The 16,447-nt window shown below is 38.1% G+C and overlaps 1 protein-coding gene across 1 annotated transcript in view; it reads right to left on the bottom strand.

Annotated features, from left to right (window-relative positions):
• CRYBG1 (crystallin beta-gamma domain containing 1) overlaps window positions 1-16,447 on the bottom strand; it is a 210,078-nt gene that overhangs the window by 36,831 nt on the left and 156,800 nt on the right. Inside the window, exons 4-8 of the mRNA XM_054489955.2 lie at window positions 11,455-13,792; window positions 7,695-7,742; window positions 7,489-7,607; window positions 5,416-5,581; window positions 2,568-2,707 (exon numbers count right to left, since the gene is read on the bottom strand). Coding sequence (XP_054345930.1) covers window positions 2,568-2,707; window positions 5,416-5,581; window positions 7,489-7,607; window positions 7,695-7,742; window positions 11,455-13,792 — 2,811 coding nt within the window. The remainder of the gene's footprint in view (window positions 1-2,567; window positions 2,708-5,415; window positions 5,582-7,488; window positions 7,608-7,694; window positions 7,743-11,454; window positions 13,793-16,447) is intronic.

The raw sequence follows: 16,447 nt of genomic DNA, 5'->3' as shown, positions 1-16,447 counted from the left end.
TTTGTTAAAGTCCCAATTTCTTGTCATATTTAGACAGGGTATGCAGAGGAAATAAAAGCCTTTCCTAATTTCTACTTCTAAACTAACCACCTTTAAAAATTTCAGAGCCTTTCAAGGACTACAGGGTACCAAGTGATATAACTCAAAATGCACACAAAAAACAGTACATTTATCTAAAGAAGATATACAAATGGCCAAGAGGTATATGAAAAAATGTTCAACATCCCTCAAGATCAGGGAAATGCAAATCGAAACCACAATGAGATACCACCTCACTCCAGTTAGAAAGGCTATTATCAAAAAGACACAATATAACAAGTATTGGTGAGGATGTGGAGCAAAGGGAACTCTTCCACACTATTGGTGGGAATATAAATTAGCACAGCCATTATGGAAAACAGTATAGAGGCTCCTCAAAAAATTAAAAATAGAACTACTGTGTGATCTTGCAATCTCACTACTGAGTATATATCCAAAGGAAATGAAATCAAGTATGTCAAAGGATACCCGCACTTGCATGTTTCTTGCAGCGCTATTTGTAATAGCCAAGATACAGAATCAGCCTGAGTGTCCATCAACAGATGAATGAATAAAGAAAATGTGGTAAAAATATACAATAGAATAAGTTCTGGTGTTCTATTGCACAGTAGGGTAACTATGATTAACAATAATATATTTTATATTTCAAAATAGCTAGAAGAGAGGATTCTGAATGATCTTACCACAAAGAAATAATACGTGTTTGAGGTGATGGATTTGCTAATTTCCCTGATTTGATCATTATGCAATGTATACAGGTATCAAAACATCACACTGTACCCCATAAATATGTGCAATTATTATGTGTCAATTAAAAATAATTTAAAAAGCAGTAAAATGTATACTACCCTTGGAAAATAACTTTATACATCAAGAGGAGATATTTAAATTAATATTATTCTCTACATCCCAAATTCTGCCCTAATAACTACACCTTTGTATATTGATGAACCATCACTATGGTCTTCCCTTGCTATTTTCTCACTCTTCTGGGAGAGGAAGGTTGTTTTCTGAGAGGGGCTGCCATAGGGAAAGAACACCATCGGGCTTCTGGGGTGCTGGTAATGTTCCAGTTCTTGGCTCAAGTGGTGTCTACTTGGGTGCTCACTTTATTCGTTTAAGTGTACATTTACCTTCTGTGAACTTTTTTCTAGGTGTCTTATATTTCAAAATGTTAAAAGTAAATAAATAAATGAACAAACTGTCATAAAGGAGGTATCTAACTCATACTTTCCTTCCCCTACAAAGCTCTGGATAAATTCTTGTCCATCCTCTACCTGAATACTCCCTGCGATGAGAAACTCTTTACCTAACAAGGCAGCCCACTTCCATTTTAACTGTATTAACCATCAGAAAGTTCTTCCATGGGTCAAGTCAAAATCCATCTCTCTAATTTCTACTGGTTTTTCCTGGGACCTCCTATGGAATAACAGAGAGCAAGTCTAATATCTCTTCTATATGACCACGTTCCAACTATTCAAGGATAGCTGCTACCAATTCTCAATAGCCACACTTCCTGTTAAGTTGCCTAGAAGTTTTTAGTTTCTGATTTCTGAGGATCAAAAATCAGATTCTATGATCTGTAACTTATCCTATTCCTACCTTTTGCACAATCAAATCATTTTTCTAAGATATGAACAATGGCAAACCAAGACTTTTAGTAATAAATAGAATGCAAAAAGCATGATTAAGGAGTGCCTTATTGTTCACTGCAGAGATACTCCATACCACTTTAGGGACAGACTGTACACTTTTTTGACTGTATAAACCATTAGTAAAAACATTTGAGCATTCTCTGAATATACGAATATTTATAAATTATATACATTACCACTGAACTAATACATTATGCATATTAGAAAACATATACAAAAATAAAATCTTAAGAGGTGGAGACTTTAATCAAATAGAAAGAAGCTTTAGTGTTTTTTTCCTTCATCTCAGTGACTGTCTTTCACATGCCTTGGGGCTTTGTGCTTCACTTTGGAGACCACATTCTTCAGTATTGCAGTCTGTACTTTCTATCCTCATTTCTCCCCTATCTGAGGTATTCCCATTTCCTTCAAAATATTCTTGCTGTTTCCTGTGATTTGTGAAACCAACCTCCTAGGGGCTTTGAACCAACATTGTGTGAAAATATTCAAGGAAGTACCATGTGTGTTGGCTTCCATCCCCCCCAGAAATATCAGGGGCATGTGCTTTGAATTACCTCCTCTGAATCACCATGAAAATATAATCTGCCACTCAGCTTTGAATAAATCAGATTTCTCTGTGACAAGGAAAGCCTTACATTAAAAATTCAATCCCCCCCATTTCCTATAATAAATCGATATTGTTTTTAAGACAGATGAATCATAACATAGGTGCAAAAGAATCAGAATTTTACGTGCCTCATAAAAATATACCTTACAGTTAATAATTACTTAACGGGATGACAAATCAGAGTCAGAGTATCTTAAGTCCTCTTTTTCCAGTACTACACTCACAAAAAAACTTCATTAAAATTGTGTTTGAAAAAAAATACTTACGTGCCCCAATGTACTTTCATGGAACAAGTCTTCTGCATTACACCAAATCCCTGCATTTCTTCAGTATCATCAAAGTAGGAACTCAGGATTCCTAACCCTTCTGGTTCAGTAAATAAGTCAATGTGACTAACTCTGTAATCCTGAAAAAATATAGATGCATAGATAGTAAGAATTGCACCATGTATTTAACTCTCTAGTAAGCTCATTCTTCTTCTTCTTACAACTAATCAAAATGAGCTTTAAATATACAAACACATTTCACAGAGCACCTGCCATTTTAGCCCTTTCCTGTTTTCATCCATGAATTAATAATACACCTATTTCAGGGCAGACACACTTGCTTTAGTTATATAACTCAGTGTTGCATTCAAGCAAAGATCATCAGAAATGTATTTTATTTGAGTTTGGGAATATATTTCTTTTTCTTATCCTCACTTGGCCCTCCTTGGTCTGGGGTTTTGTTTCCTTTGCTCTGATATAATTATCCAAGCACAGAGACTCTAGTCTGTAGAATGGCTGCTCTTGGAGTCTTCCTCAGCCACTGTTTTGTGTCCATAAGCCCTCTGTTGCTTTGTGGTAACTCTCCTTGACTGAGTAAACCTTTATGATATTGGTTTGATCTAAGTCGTAAAAGCAAAAGCACACATTCATAGTGATTTATAAATCTCTGTACTTTGGTCATTGTTCCATGCCCCGCATATCTGTGGTCCAAACAGTCTTCAAAAGGCCTCTTCTGGTCGAGTGCCTAAGCATTAATGGAATATTTATTGAACCTCATCTATGCAGCTGAGTTGGGTGAACTGAGTGACAGAAGAAATATTAACACTTGAATAAGCTCAGATGAGGCTTTTCAAATATTATCAAAAGGAACAACTCTAATGAACTAAAAAGGTAACCTTGAAAATACATGCTGTGACTTATAAGGTTTTATGTTTCAAGAAACCATGCACACGACCTGTAAAGAAAATATAATCCATGATATATCAGGAGCCATGACATATCATAGCCCTTTAACACGACACCATTCAGAAAAATGTACCCCAAGGAAACAAATTAGAAAATTATAAATTACTGGCCAGGCACAGTGGCTCACGCCTGTAATCCCAGCCCTTTGGGAGGCCTAGGCGGGCAGATCACCTGAGGTCAGGAGTTCGAGAGCAGCCGGGCCAACATGGCAAAACCCTGTCTCTACTAAAAACACAAAAATTAGCCAGGTGTTGTGGCATGTGCCTGTAATCCCAGCTACTCTGGAGGCTGAGGCAGGAGGATCACTTGAACCCCTGGGAGGCACAAGTTGCAGTGAGCTGAGATTGCACCACTGCACTCCAGCCTGAGCGACAGAGTGAGACTCTGTCTCAAAAAAAAAAAAAGAAAATTATAAATTATCAAATGTACAAAAACATTCTCGTGACATTACTTATAATAGTAAAAATCCAGAAACAACCTTAAGATTCACTGAAAGAAGAAATTTAGTACATAAATGGTACTTCATTTATGTACTAAACAATAAATAATGCATCGTTTCAATGGAATATGATATTCAGCTAAACCCTAAACCTGTGGTAACATGAAAAGCATTTGCTACAGTAAATCTGCTATTATCAGACAAAACAAGAAATCTCATTTCCCTTCCCCATCTTCCTGAATGCACCCAAATCCTCACCCCACCACATTCTGATACCTTCCCCAGTTGCCAATCACAAAGATGTTACCAAGGGGAGTGTGATTTTCAGGGAAGTGGTATAAAGAGAAAAAAAGGATTGAGAACCACAGTGTTAGGTGAGAAGGGTGGAACAGCATTGTACCTGTATTATGATTATTACTGCAGAAAAAGCAGACTAGAATATGGCCAGCAAAGGGTAGAAAATTCAAAAAATAAAAGGGGAGAGGACACTTCATGATGGTGGGAATCAGATGATCTTTTTAAACATTGCTTTATTACCAATATTATTTGAGCAGTAAATAAAAACTCTAGGCAAAATATTCCACTAATAAGGACATTTTGAAAAAGGGTTTCTCAAGTCTTACTTAGTCTTCTCATATTATATACTTAAAACAAATAAGAGATAAATCATTTAGCATACCAATTACCACCTAAGTTACTCAGAAATGTTGACTCAGGAAGTAAGCGATGCTTTCCTCTGCCAAAACTGTTACTCATCCTTACTCATTCTCGTGTAAGAATGTTCCTTTTCTCTGTATTGCATCTTGACACTCGTCTCCATTAAAACTTGGGATTTTAATTTTCTACTTAGAAGACACCATTAATTGCATTTTTAAGGTAAAGAATCATCAAATCCCAAGAGCCACAAAGAAAGACTCTGACAACACTTTCCTCATCAAATAACAAGAAACCAAGAAATTTTACCTCACCCATAAAGTGGCCTCAAATAGAGTAAATAATATTTTGTTAAACCCACATGAAATCCCAGAGTTAATCAACCAAATTATTTTTGGATTATTTATTTTTCCAAAATAGAATTCCTATAAACCACTCAAAGTAATCAGAACTCATACAGCAAACAAAAACACTAAATAAATGAAAAATCTGTTCATAGATGCAGAACTCATTTAAACCAAGCTACCAGGTAAAATATATTTGAAAGATGGGAATAGAAGGACAGGCATAAAAGATTTACCTAAAGGGTTTATTGTGAAAAATTATCTAACCAATTATGTTTCTTTTTAAATTATTTAAAGTGTACAAATACTTAAAATACAGAAAATATATCCATAAGGCACCAAATGTGTTTCCCAATCACATATTTCATAAAATGAACATTTCCCTTAAAATAAGAATCCATAAATATTAGCTGAATAAATAAAATCCATATTTACCACAACCTACCTGGACCACATGTCTGATGGAACCAATCACCACCAGCTTATCAGACTCTGCTTCTTCATTCCTTTCCAAAACGTCTTCTATACCCCAGAGACCAGAGAGTTCCAATTCTCCTTCTTCTAAGGGGATGGAGTGCCCTTCAAAATTTGGTTGCTCATACAAAATCCAACTAACAATAAAACACAGCAAAACCGTTAGTCAGTCTTGGTGAGAGAGGTTTTGATTACTCAAATATCCTGGCTAATTGCCATTTTTTATATATATAGAATATTAGCAGCCAATTATCTAGCAATTAAAATAGCTTAAACTCTCCCTAACACTAATATTTTACGGGTATAATTAAGCCTCTGATAACTCATGAACTATATCAGGATCTCAGAGAACTTTGGAGTTACCTATATGAATCCTATAGAGCTACTAATGTTCCAAGTAATTGCCAGGTGGTAGAGACTTATGATAATATGTCAGATAAATGGATGTTTACTGTAGTGCGTTTTTTTTTTTTGTCTCTTTTTTTTTTTTTTTGGATACAGAGTCTTGCTCTGTTGCCCAGGCTAGAGTGCAGTGGTGCGATCTCAGCTCACTGCAACCTCTACCTCCCAGGTTCAAGCAATTCTCCTGCCTCAGCTGCCCTAGTAGCTGGGATTACAGGAATGTGCCACCAAGCCCGGCTAATTTTTGTATTTTTAGTAGAGACTGAGTTTCCCCATGTTGGCCTGCTGATCTCGAACTCCTGGCCTCAAGTGATCTGCCCACCTTGGCCTCCCAACGTGCTGGAATTACAGGCATGAGCCACCATGTCTGGCCTTTTGTCTCCTTATATGTGTAGAAAACATTTCTCTTAGAGAGACTTTAACTTACATATTACAGTCATACCAATGAATACACTGGCACAAAAGACTATAGATATGGTAATGGAAAGCATTTTAACAATATTCTTCCCAACAACAGCCAAACACTAAAGAAAAACCTCATGTCAACATATGGCAGTGTAAATGCTTATGCTTTCAAGAAAAAGAAGCCGACAAAAGTTGCAAAAGAAAGGAAAAAGTACTGTTCTATAAAAACAAAATTTGTGTAAAAAATTGCCACTATTATATATTGTATATTAGTGGCCAATTCTCTAGCAATTAAAATAGCATTTGTCTTCAAATTTAAGAATAAAAGCAAATCTTGTTTTTCTCATGACTATGTTGGATATATAGGAAAAAATATTAAAATACCTAAAAATCTAATAGGAAAGCTGCTGCATATTTAATCAAATGGAGACCAAAAGAAAAGCTTATGAATCTGTAAATCCATAAACATTCAGCAGTCTACCCTCTTTATTTCAAACAAGTTTACAAATAGGCACCAAAAGATAACTATTATGCCAGATCAGCGATTTCTTTTTTTAAGCTGCCTTTCTCTACTTAACTTCCTGTGTATCTCCAAGAGGCAATGAAGCTGATAAAATGATTTCAGAAACTGTCAAAATATTTATTTTTTTCACCAGTTTCTTTACTTAGCCAAAACAATCTTTTGTGGAAATATTGGAAAGTAAATTAAATTTTAAGTTAGTGCTGCATTGAACTGTCATTAAAAAGTTAGAAAAATGCCTTTATCGGTAGTTTTTGTTTTTCCTTATAGATTTTTTTTCCTTATGGTTTCTTTACTTTGCCTTTTCGTACATGTTCTCAAGTTTCCTTATAGATTTTTAAGAAGTCATATCTGGCCTATCAACATGACTAGTGCAATTCTTATCAACCTCATTTAAAGGTCATCAACCAAAAGTATGTTATGGGCCCTGATATATGACTAGTCCAAAGCAATATTATGGGGAAACATGGGAAAAAGAAGCTTGTTCTACTGTACTGTTCTAATTTTTCTCCCATAAACACATATCAGTGCTATAATCAGAAACATGATTTAAAATGACATTGTTAAGATATGAATCCCTTATCTTACCACGAGTAGTATTTCCTGTGCTTTTCATTGCTAAAGCCATAATTTTAAACTAGTAGTGAGGACTAAAAAGGTAATTAAGTATGTAAAACACAAACACTTGACATCAGGAACTTAAAGTGCCATTCTTACCATCCTCTAACAACTTTTATGAGTATCACTGGAGAGAGGCTCCAAGAACTGCAATCCTGAATGTCACTGAAAACTTCAATGCACTTCTCAGAGACGTCGGGTTCACTATATATCACTACCTACAAGAAAACGAAAGTGGTAGCACACTTTGTTGTACTCTATCAGACCAAAATAGAATCAAGACTAGAAACAGAAAATAATCTTACCTTTCCAGGTCGGGGATTGATTTTATTTTGGACACTTCCTCTAAGTGTCTGTAATCAGATGAACAAAAACACAACAAATGATTACAACTTCACATAACAATCCTCTTTTTCCACCCATGATCCTGTAGGTAGATCACACTTTTCGCACATTGTATTGATTTTGAAACCTCCACTCTAATCGATGCTAAAGTTGTATTAAAACTCTTTGAGTTTATGCTTTTAAATTAAGGTTTTTTCACCTCTAACTGAATTTGCCATTTCAATTTCTCCTAATTTAAATGTCTAGGCTATTTCCACCAATGCTAGAAAATTCAGGGCACATATGTTTCATGTCAGTTCACAGAATAGGAACTCAGCTAAGAGATTCTAATTCAAATAATATCAGTATCATCTCAAATAAATAATAATATCAAATAATATCAGTATCATCTCAAATAAAGATAAATTAGAATATATTAATCACTTACCTAGAAAGAGCTGAATCAATTTTGTGTTCATATACATACTCTATCTGAATCCATATAAATATTGTTTTCTCATAGTAAATCTACAATCGTATAACAACCACTAGTCTAAATAGAATTATTTATGGTATATATGGTATATATGGTATAACGTACATTGCACATAGTATATTTAATCCCCCTTTTTTTCTTTTGAGATGGAGTCTGGCTCTGTCACCAGGCTGGAGTGCAGTGGCGTCATCTTGGCTCACTGCAACCTCCGCCTGGGTTCAAGCGATTCTCCTGCTTCAGCCTCCTGAGTAGCTGGGACTACAGGCGTGTGCCACCATGCCCAGCTAATTTTTGTATTTTTCTTTTAGTAGAGATGGGGTTTCACCATGTTGGCTAAGATGGTCTCAATCTCTTGACCTCGTGATCCGCCTGCCTTGGCCTCCCAAAATGCTGGGATTACAGGTGTGAGCCACCGTGCCTGGCCTAATCCCGCTTTTTTGATAGAAAAAATACATTTCAATATGGCTCCAAAACTAATCATTTTCAAGACCATCTGACAAGACCAGTAAAACCAGAAATGCATAAGATAATAAAATAGTAATTATACATGTAAAAATATTACAAAATGTGAACTACTTTCAATGCTGACCAGGATGCCTATTTTAGGAACTGCCTTTGCTCTGACTGCTCTTGCATCACACCAGAGTGTGATATGCCCAGAAGACCACAAAAGGCTGGGGCGTGGTGGCTCAAGTCTGTAATCCCAGCACTTTAGGAGGCTGAGGTGGGCAGATCACCTGAGGTCAGGAGTTCGAGACCAGCCTGGCCAACATGGCAAAACCCCATCTCTACTAAAAATACATAAATCAGCTGGGCGTGGTGGCGCTCACTTATACTCCCAGCTACTTTGGAGGCTGAGACATGAAAATCGCTTGAACCTGGAAGGCAGAGAGGTTGCTGTGAGCTGAGATCATACCACTGCACTCCAGCTTGGGTAACAGAGCAAGATTCTGTCTCTAAAAAAAAAAAAAAAAAAAAAAAAAGTCCATAAGGGCCCCCCTAGAGCATTATCAGAAGCCAGATGGTATATACCTATTTATGTATATATACACATTAGAAGCAGATAAACTGAAGAAAAAGCCTAAAATTTAAAACAAAATTCAGGTAAAACCTTCATGATTGAATAGTTATACAATCAATAAAAGCCCAGGACCTAAAGAAAGACCATATTTTTTAATCATAAAAAGGCCTAGAAAAAGTATAAAGATTTTATTTTTCCTTTTTATGTCATTTGACTTGATTTTCTTAGGGAAACTGTACATTCTGCTATCAACTTTGTCAGATTGTAGTTAAATAAGGAAAGCAATCTAAGAATAATTAAAAAGAACAAAGTAGTAATGAATGGGAAGTGGACCAGTGGAAATTTTATGCTTGAGAGAAATAGTTAATATTTCTATTATACAACTATAATAGAAATAGTTAAAATTTTATGATTTCTGAGTACCACAGGCTGATTCAGTCTTATTTGTTTATAGCAGTGGCTCTCAAAATGTGGTTCAGAGGCCACTTGGGGGGTCTCCAAGATACTTTCAGGTAGTCCACGAGGTCAAAACTATTTTCATAATAAGAAGAGGTCATCTGCCTTTTTCATCTCTGTCTCAAATGTCTAGTGGAGTAGAAGGCTCCATGATGTGTGATGACATCGTTGCTCTGAGCACTGGTGCAGTGTGCACTTGTACATTCTGGTGTTTTACAATTTTCTCAGCAATTATTTCTAATATAATAAATTCTGATAGGCAGAACCCATACAAACAAAAGCTCGTTGGGGTTCTCAATCATTTTTAAATGTAAAGGGTCCTAACACCAAAATCTGAAACCCAAACTTTACGAAAGTTTATGAAATCACATGAAAAAGGGATCTGCACCTCTGCTGGAAACCCAACCATATATTTTGAAAGAGCTTGCAACATCAAATTCTCTGACAGGATTGTAGCAAAAGCCAATACAATACATTGAACCATGCTGCAGTACCCTGTACAGACGAGGAAAGGTGAAAGGTATTTTCTGCCTGGATAAACTGTGTTGGATTGCGGTCCACACTTGCCAGACAGCCGGGTTCACAGGACGGACCACCAGAATACAAGCCCTACTCAGGTTTCTAGCCTGGCAGAGCTGATCACTAAACATATATTCCACCTTCCTCTCTCATAGTCCTCTCTCACCTTAAATAAGCTTGGTAGCAAAAAGGCACAAATTCACATCAAAAACCGAGTAAAGTAAACATCTTCTGAAGTGAGATAAAAGATGCAGAAATCAAAATTATTCCCCAAAATCATGTTTTGCTGTCTTCTTTCTAATATTTAAGAAAAGATCCAATGAAAACCAAAATTTTTTATTCCCCACAGCTTTGCAGGGTAAAAAAATATTTCCCTAATGAAAACTAATTCCCAATCAAGAGAAAATACTTTCTCAATTGCATAGGATAAACACCTATTGCTACTTATGGGAACAAAGAGTGAATCTCACAGAGAGAAGGATTAAGAAAAAGTTTCCCCAGCTGGGGACTTCCCAAATAGAGGAAGCTGCTTCACAAATCTTCAAAATTCTAAGTATAGCACTGAGCATTTTTACATAGAATAGGTAAGAAAAAGCATCTTGTCTGTCTCTGAACTCCAAAAGCTTACCTATACCTTTCATAATACAACATATAAATTCACATGTGCCTTAAAAGATTTATTGCCAGCCAGTCAGGATGGCTCACACCTGTAATCCCAACACTTTGGGAGGCCGCGGCAGATGGATCACGAGGTCAGGAGTTCGAGACCAGCCCAGCCAATATGGTAAAACCTCCGTATTTGTATTTTTAGTCTTTACTAAAAATACAAAAATTAGCTGGGCATGGTGGCACGTGCCTGTATTCCCTGCTACTAGGGAAGCCGAGGCAGAAGAATCGCTTGAACCCAGGAGGCAGAGGTTGCAGTGAGCTGAGATCACGCCACTGGACTCCAGCCTGGGCAACAGAGAGAGATTCTGTCTCAAAAAAAAAAGATCATGTGCCTTAAAACATTTGTAGCTTTATGTCCCTGCAAGACTACAGATGCCTTCAGTGAAGACTCTTAGTACATTTTTTTCTTGCACTCTAACTGTCCCTTGTACATTGCAGGTTTTCAAATATGTGATGAATGAATAAAAACTATAGCACATAAGCTTAACCATTTCTAAAAGAATAACATGAGTTGCTCATCATCCCTCTCTTTCCTTGCTTTATAAATACCCCAAATAAATAATAATACATTGCTACTTACCATTGTGTCTGATAATGACATTCCAGAAAAAGAAATGCTTGGGTCATACCGGCTTGATTTGAAAAGACCCATGAAGTCGGTGTCACTGTTTGCACAGTTTGGCAAGTTTGATTTAAGAACACTTTCAATATGATTAGCCTTTTCCATATCATCGTTCTTCAGTTTTGATAATTCAGAAAATTTAGTTTCTGGCAAGTGTAGGTTGCTTCGTGAATCCAGATCTTCTTTGGTTTTCTCTTTTTGCGGGTATTTTTCCATGTGGCTTGGACTTTTCAAACTGGAGTGTGATGTATTTGACGAGTTGAAATTGAAGACCTTTAAGGAGTTGTCGGGTAGAAGATTTGACTGTTCTTTGTTCAAACCACAGGGCGGGGCACCCTCAGTCGTGGGCTGTGACACTGAAGACTGAGATAGGGAACCGTTCTGAGAAGTACTGAAAGCCGTGGTCATAGTGTTGACTGATGTCACAGAAGGAGAAAAGATTTTGTCTTGTGGTAAAGAAGATAACAAGCTTGAGAAAAGTGCACTTTTTTCTAGTCTTGATCTCTTAATGCCACCATTTGTGACATCCCTGTTCTCTTTGTCATTGATTTCCAGCATCACCAGAGGCTCACTGTTCCCATTAGTGTTGGTGTGCAGGGACTTGAAGAGGACACTCTGTTCAGCAGATGCACGTTTGGGTCTCAGTTTGGATTTTGTGTCAAGGTTCTGCATCAAATGTAAAGCCGGTGACATTTCTGGCTGACTTTCCTTCTTCTTCCCCAAACCAAAGGTAAACACATTGGGATCAAACACCTTTTCTAAATGGTCTTCGTGAATAGGAGGCATGGCAAAGTGAGGAGCAGGAGAGTTTGGCATCCTGGACTTCTTTCTTTTCATGGGCATACAAACTGCACTATCCATCTGTTTTATAATTTCAGTGAATTTTTCCATATCAGAAGAAGAATCAAATACACTATCATCACTACCAGCAGAAATGTTCAAAAGGCTGGCAGGGCTATCCTGGCCATTTGTAATAGTCTGATCTGGCCTTTGAGGAGTGTCTAAGTGATTTCCGCTGCTGGGAGAGTTGGTGGGACTGGATTCAGCCATCAGGGGTGTTCTGCTGCCCTGACTTTGAGCCTGAATAGGCAGAGTTTTCTCTGATGCTGGCGGCACAACTTGTGGGCCAGATTTTGCCACAAGCTCTGCTGTGCAATGAGAGTGTTCAGGTGACATGCTCTTATTGCCCAGTACTTCCTCTTGTGGGGGAGCACAACTTGCAACGGAAACCACTTCAGGTTCATTACTGTGACAAGTTGGCAACTGCACTTCTCTAACTTCAGAGCTCTCTGGGATGACCTGGGAGCTCACATCCTGGGTGCTCTCCACGGGGAGCACAAAGGACCTGACCTGGACGAGGACTCTGGATGGACACTCACTTCCCACAGCTTCTGGACTATGCTCTGTGGACAAAGGAGGGGTTGTTTCTCCTCCAAGTTCTGAAAGTGGCATTTTCTCATTGTTCTGACGAGACACAGGCAAAACACATCCTTTATGGTTTTCTGACACTTTTAGATCAGTGCACGGGAAACTGCTTATGGGCGATTGAACACTTGTGTCTTTGGGAACATCCCCAGGAGCGGGTGCAGACAGTGAAAGAGAAGGCCCAGTAGATGACTCAGCAGGGGACTGTGAGTCAGAAAATGTATGCTGCGGCTTTGGCATGGCCGTTGGAGGTAAATCTTTGGTATCCACAGTGGTGGGGATGTCTTGTACTGTATTGGTTACATTTTCAAGTACAAGTCTTTTGCTGTCTGCAGCCTCTGAGTCCTCCTTCTCTAAGAGCTTATGATCCTTGACAGGAATCAGAGCAGAAGCCACTGGTTCTGAAGGGCAGCCAGCATCTGTTTGCACATCTGCTTTATCATCTTGGTTAGGCTGAGGACCAAAAGTTTGATTCTCAGAAGGGTCTCCATTCATTCCTCTGGTTGCTGGCAGAATCTCTTCTTCTGAGACAGTAACTTTGGTTTCTATAGCAGTTTCCTTAACCAGCACACCATTCTGGGAACTGTTTGGCATTACTTTCTTTTCAGATTGTTCCATTTCTTTGGCTTTTTTGGCTAAATTCAGCTTTGCCCTCCCAACAAACGTTTTACTAGAGGCAGGATTATTCCTTGTGCCTCGAATGTCAGTGTGTCTTGGGCTACTGTTTGTCCGTTTGTTTTCAAATAAGGAGATTTTGGTGGCAGTGTTGCCTTTGTGAACTGGCTGGCTAAACGGATTGTGCTCATTTCCCAAACTATCAAGATTCTTAGGGGTTTTAAGATTTAGTTCCACATGTTTGGGCTTGGCAGGGCTGTGAGGAAAAAGCAGGAAGATAAAGTTATTGGCCTAGTTTTAAAAAGTGAACACACAAACCAATTAATTATAAAACTATGAAAAGCCAACATCTCCCTGATATATAACATTTGGAGTGTGGTGTGTGTGTGTGTGTGCACACACGTGTTCTTAAGACAAGGTCTTTCTCTGTCGCCAAGACTGGAGTACAGCAGTGTGATCATAGATTGCTGCAGCCTCGAACTCCTGGGCTCAGGCAATCCTCCTGCTTCAGCCTCCCAGGTAGCTGGGACTACAGGCACATACCACACACCCAACTAATTTTTTTATTTTTATTTTTTTGTAGAATGGGGTCTATGTCATCCAGGCTGGTCTCAAACTCTGGCTTCAAGCAATCCTCCCATCTTGGCCTCCCCAAGTGCTGGGATTACAGGCATGAGCCACCATTCTCTGCCACATTTGTTTTTTAACGAAACTATTTTTAAATAGTCCTAAGTACACTATCAACTATTTTTAATGGGTGTTTTGCTTGCATATGAGGGATCGGAAGATTATATAGCCAAGAAACTCTAGGGATGAGGGATGAACTAATTTATTGAGTACATAGCATGTATGCACAGTGCTTGGCACTAGAGTTGGAAGACATCTTAAGGCCTGAAGAACATTAGAAGGAATTTAAATATTTAATGCATTCCTATACTCCAACATCAATTATGTATTTTTATTTTAGCATAACTTTTAAAATATTATCTCAAAAGGATAGATTTTAAAAATTCATCTACTATTGACCTCTTTGGATATTTTATTCCTCTCATCCTTCCCCCATAAGATTTTCCCTGATTGTAAGTGTGTTCACTATAGCAACTTTGGATAATATTTAAAAATCACTGATAATCCTACCAGTCAGACAATATCCCTGTTAACATTTTTATACGTTTCTAATCTTTTTATATGCATAATTAAATATTTTGAATAGAATTGAGATTATTCTGTTCATATAATTTGATATCTTGCTTTTTCAAGAAATAAAATGACTTAACCTTATAGTTAACATTTTTCAGATTACCAAAAAATTTGTTTGAAAAGTTGTCTTAATGCTGCGTGGAAGTCCATCATATGGATGTACCATCATTTACTTATCGATTGTGCAACTGTTGGTTTTGTCACCACTTCTTGGGCAAGAGAGTCTCCCCTCTCTCCGTCACATTTCTTGGGTATAATTACCCCCAGTGGAAATAATAAGTCTTTGAATGTACACAGTGCTTTCTTTCAGAGAAACAAAATGTGCTCTGTTTGGCATTCTCTGGCTCTGGTCCTGGCTTTTATGCTAATTATCTGTGTGAACCTGGTCAAGTTACTTTACCTCTCTAGACTCTACCTTCTTCATCTTTAAAAAAAATGAGATGGTTTAGAACAGAGTAGTTTTTATTTCCCCCATCTTATGGTTGAAGGAATCACTGGGGTTCTCTTCAAGGGCTGCAGTTGGGGAAAGTAGGGACGGGGATGGGGCTGTCCACTCTCCTTTCAACCAGAATCACTCCCAGTATCTGTTTTATTTATTGTTCCTATTTAAACTTTGTTAGAAGAAAAGAGTCCAAAGCTTATATATATATATATATATATATATATTTTTTTTTTTTTCCAGTACTTTGGGAGGTCAAGGAGGGAGGATCGATTGAGCCAAGGGGTTCAAGACCAGCCTGGGCAACATACTGAGACCCAGTCTCTACAAAACAACAAAAAAAATTAACCAGGTGAAGTGGTGCATGCCTGTAGTCCCAGCTACTCCAAAGGCAGAGGTAGGAGATCACTTGGGTCCAGAAGATCAAGGCTGCAGTGAGCTATGGTTGTGCCACTGCACTCCAGCTTGGGTGACAAAGCGAGACTCTGTCTCAACCAAAAAAAAAAAAAAAAAAATTCTAAACCATTGGTCCAGTGGTTTATAAAATGGGAGAGATAAAGCATAACCACAAACAGTCAGTGATTGTCAAGCCCTTGAGAAATGCTTCATTGGGCTTAATTAATATACAACTTTATACATTCTATTTTTGGCTGAGGAAGTTGAGGTGTCAAGAAGTAACTCCCTGAGGTTATGCAGCTAATAAGTGACAGGGCCACAATTTGAAGTTAGGTGCTCTGGTTTCAGATGCCATGCTCCCAACCACTATACTATTCTGCTTCCCCAGATAAGCTTGGACTATACCCGCCTGAATGAGCTCCTCTGGTTCTTTCCATCTTTATCATTTAAAGTCAGTGAATTATCATGAGATCCATAACATAACATAGACTTTAGAGGCCACTTTGATAATGAGAATACACAAGCGGAGACACTGAAATCCCATACTGCCTCTCCTTCATGGACTTGGCCTTCATGAAGCTTGGGCCTGGCTGGTTGCAGTGGCTCATGTTTGTAATCCCTACACTTTGGGAGGCCAAAGCGGGTGGATCACTTGAGGTCAGGAGTTCCAGACTAGCCTGGCCAACACGGTGAAAGCCTGTCTCTACTAAAAATACAAAAATTAGCTGGGTGTGGTAGCTGGGTGTGGTGGCACATGCCTGTAATCTCAGCTACTTGGGAGGCTGAGGCAGGAGAATTGCTTAAACCTGGGAGGTGGAGGTTGCAGTGAGCCAAGATTGTGCCACTACACTCCAGCCTGGGCGACAAAATGAGACT

Source organism: Pongo pygmaeus, chromosome 5 (assembly GCF_028885625.2).
Source record: "Pongo pygmaeus isolate AG05252 chromosome 5, NHGRI_mPonPyg2-v2.0_pri, whole genome shotgun sequence".
NCBI classification, from domain to species: Eukaryota; Metazoa; Chordata; class Mammalia; order Primates; family Hominidae; genus Pongo; species Pongo pygmaeus.
Note: the sequence above shows the minus strand (reverse complement) of the source record. Positions and strands in the feature narration are given on the sequence as shown.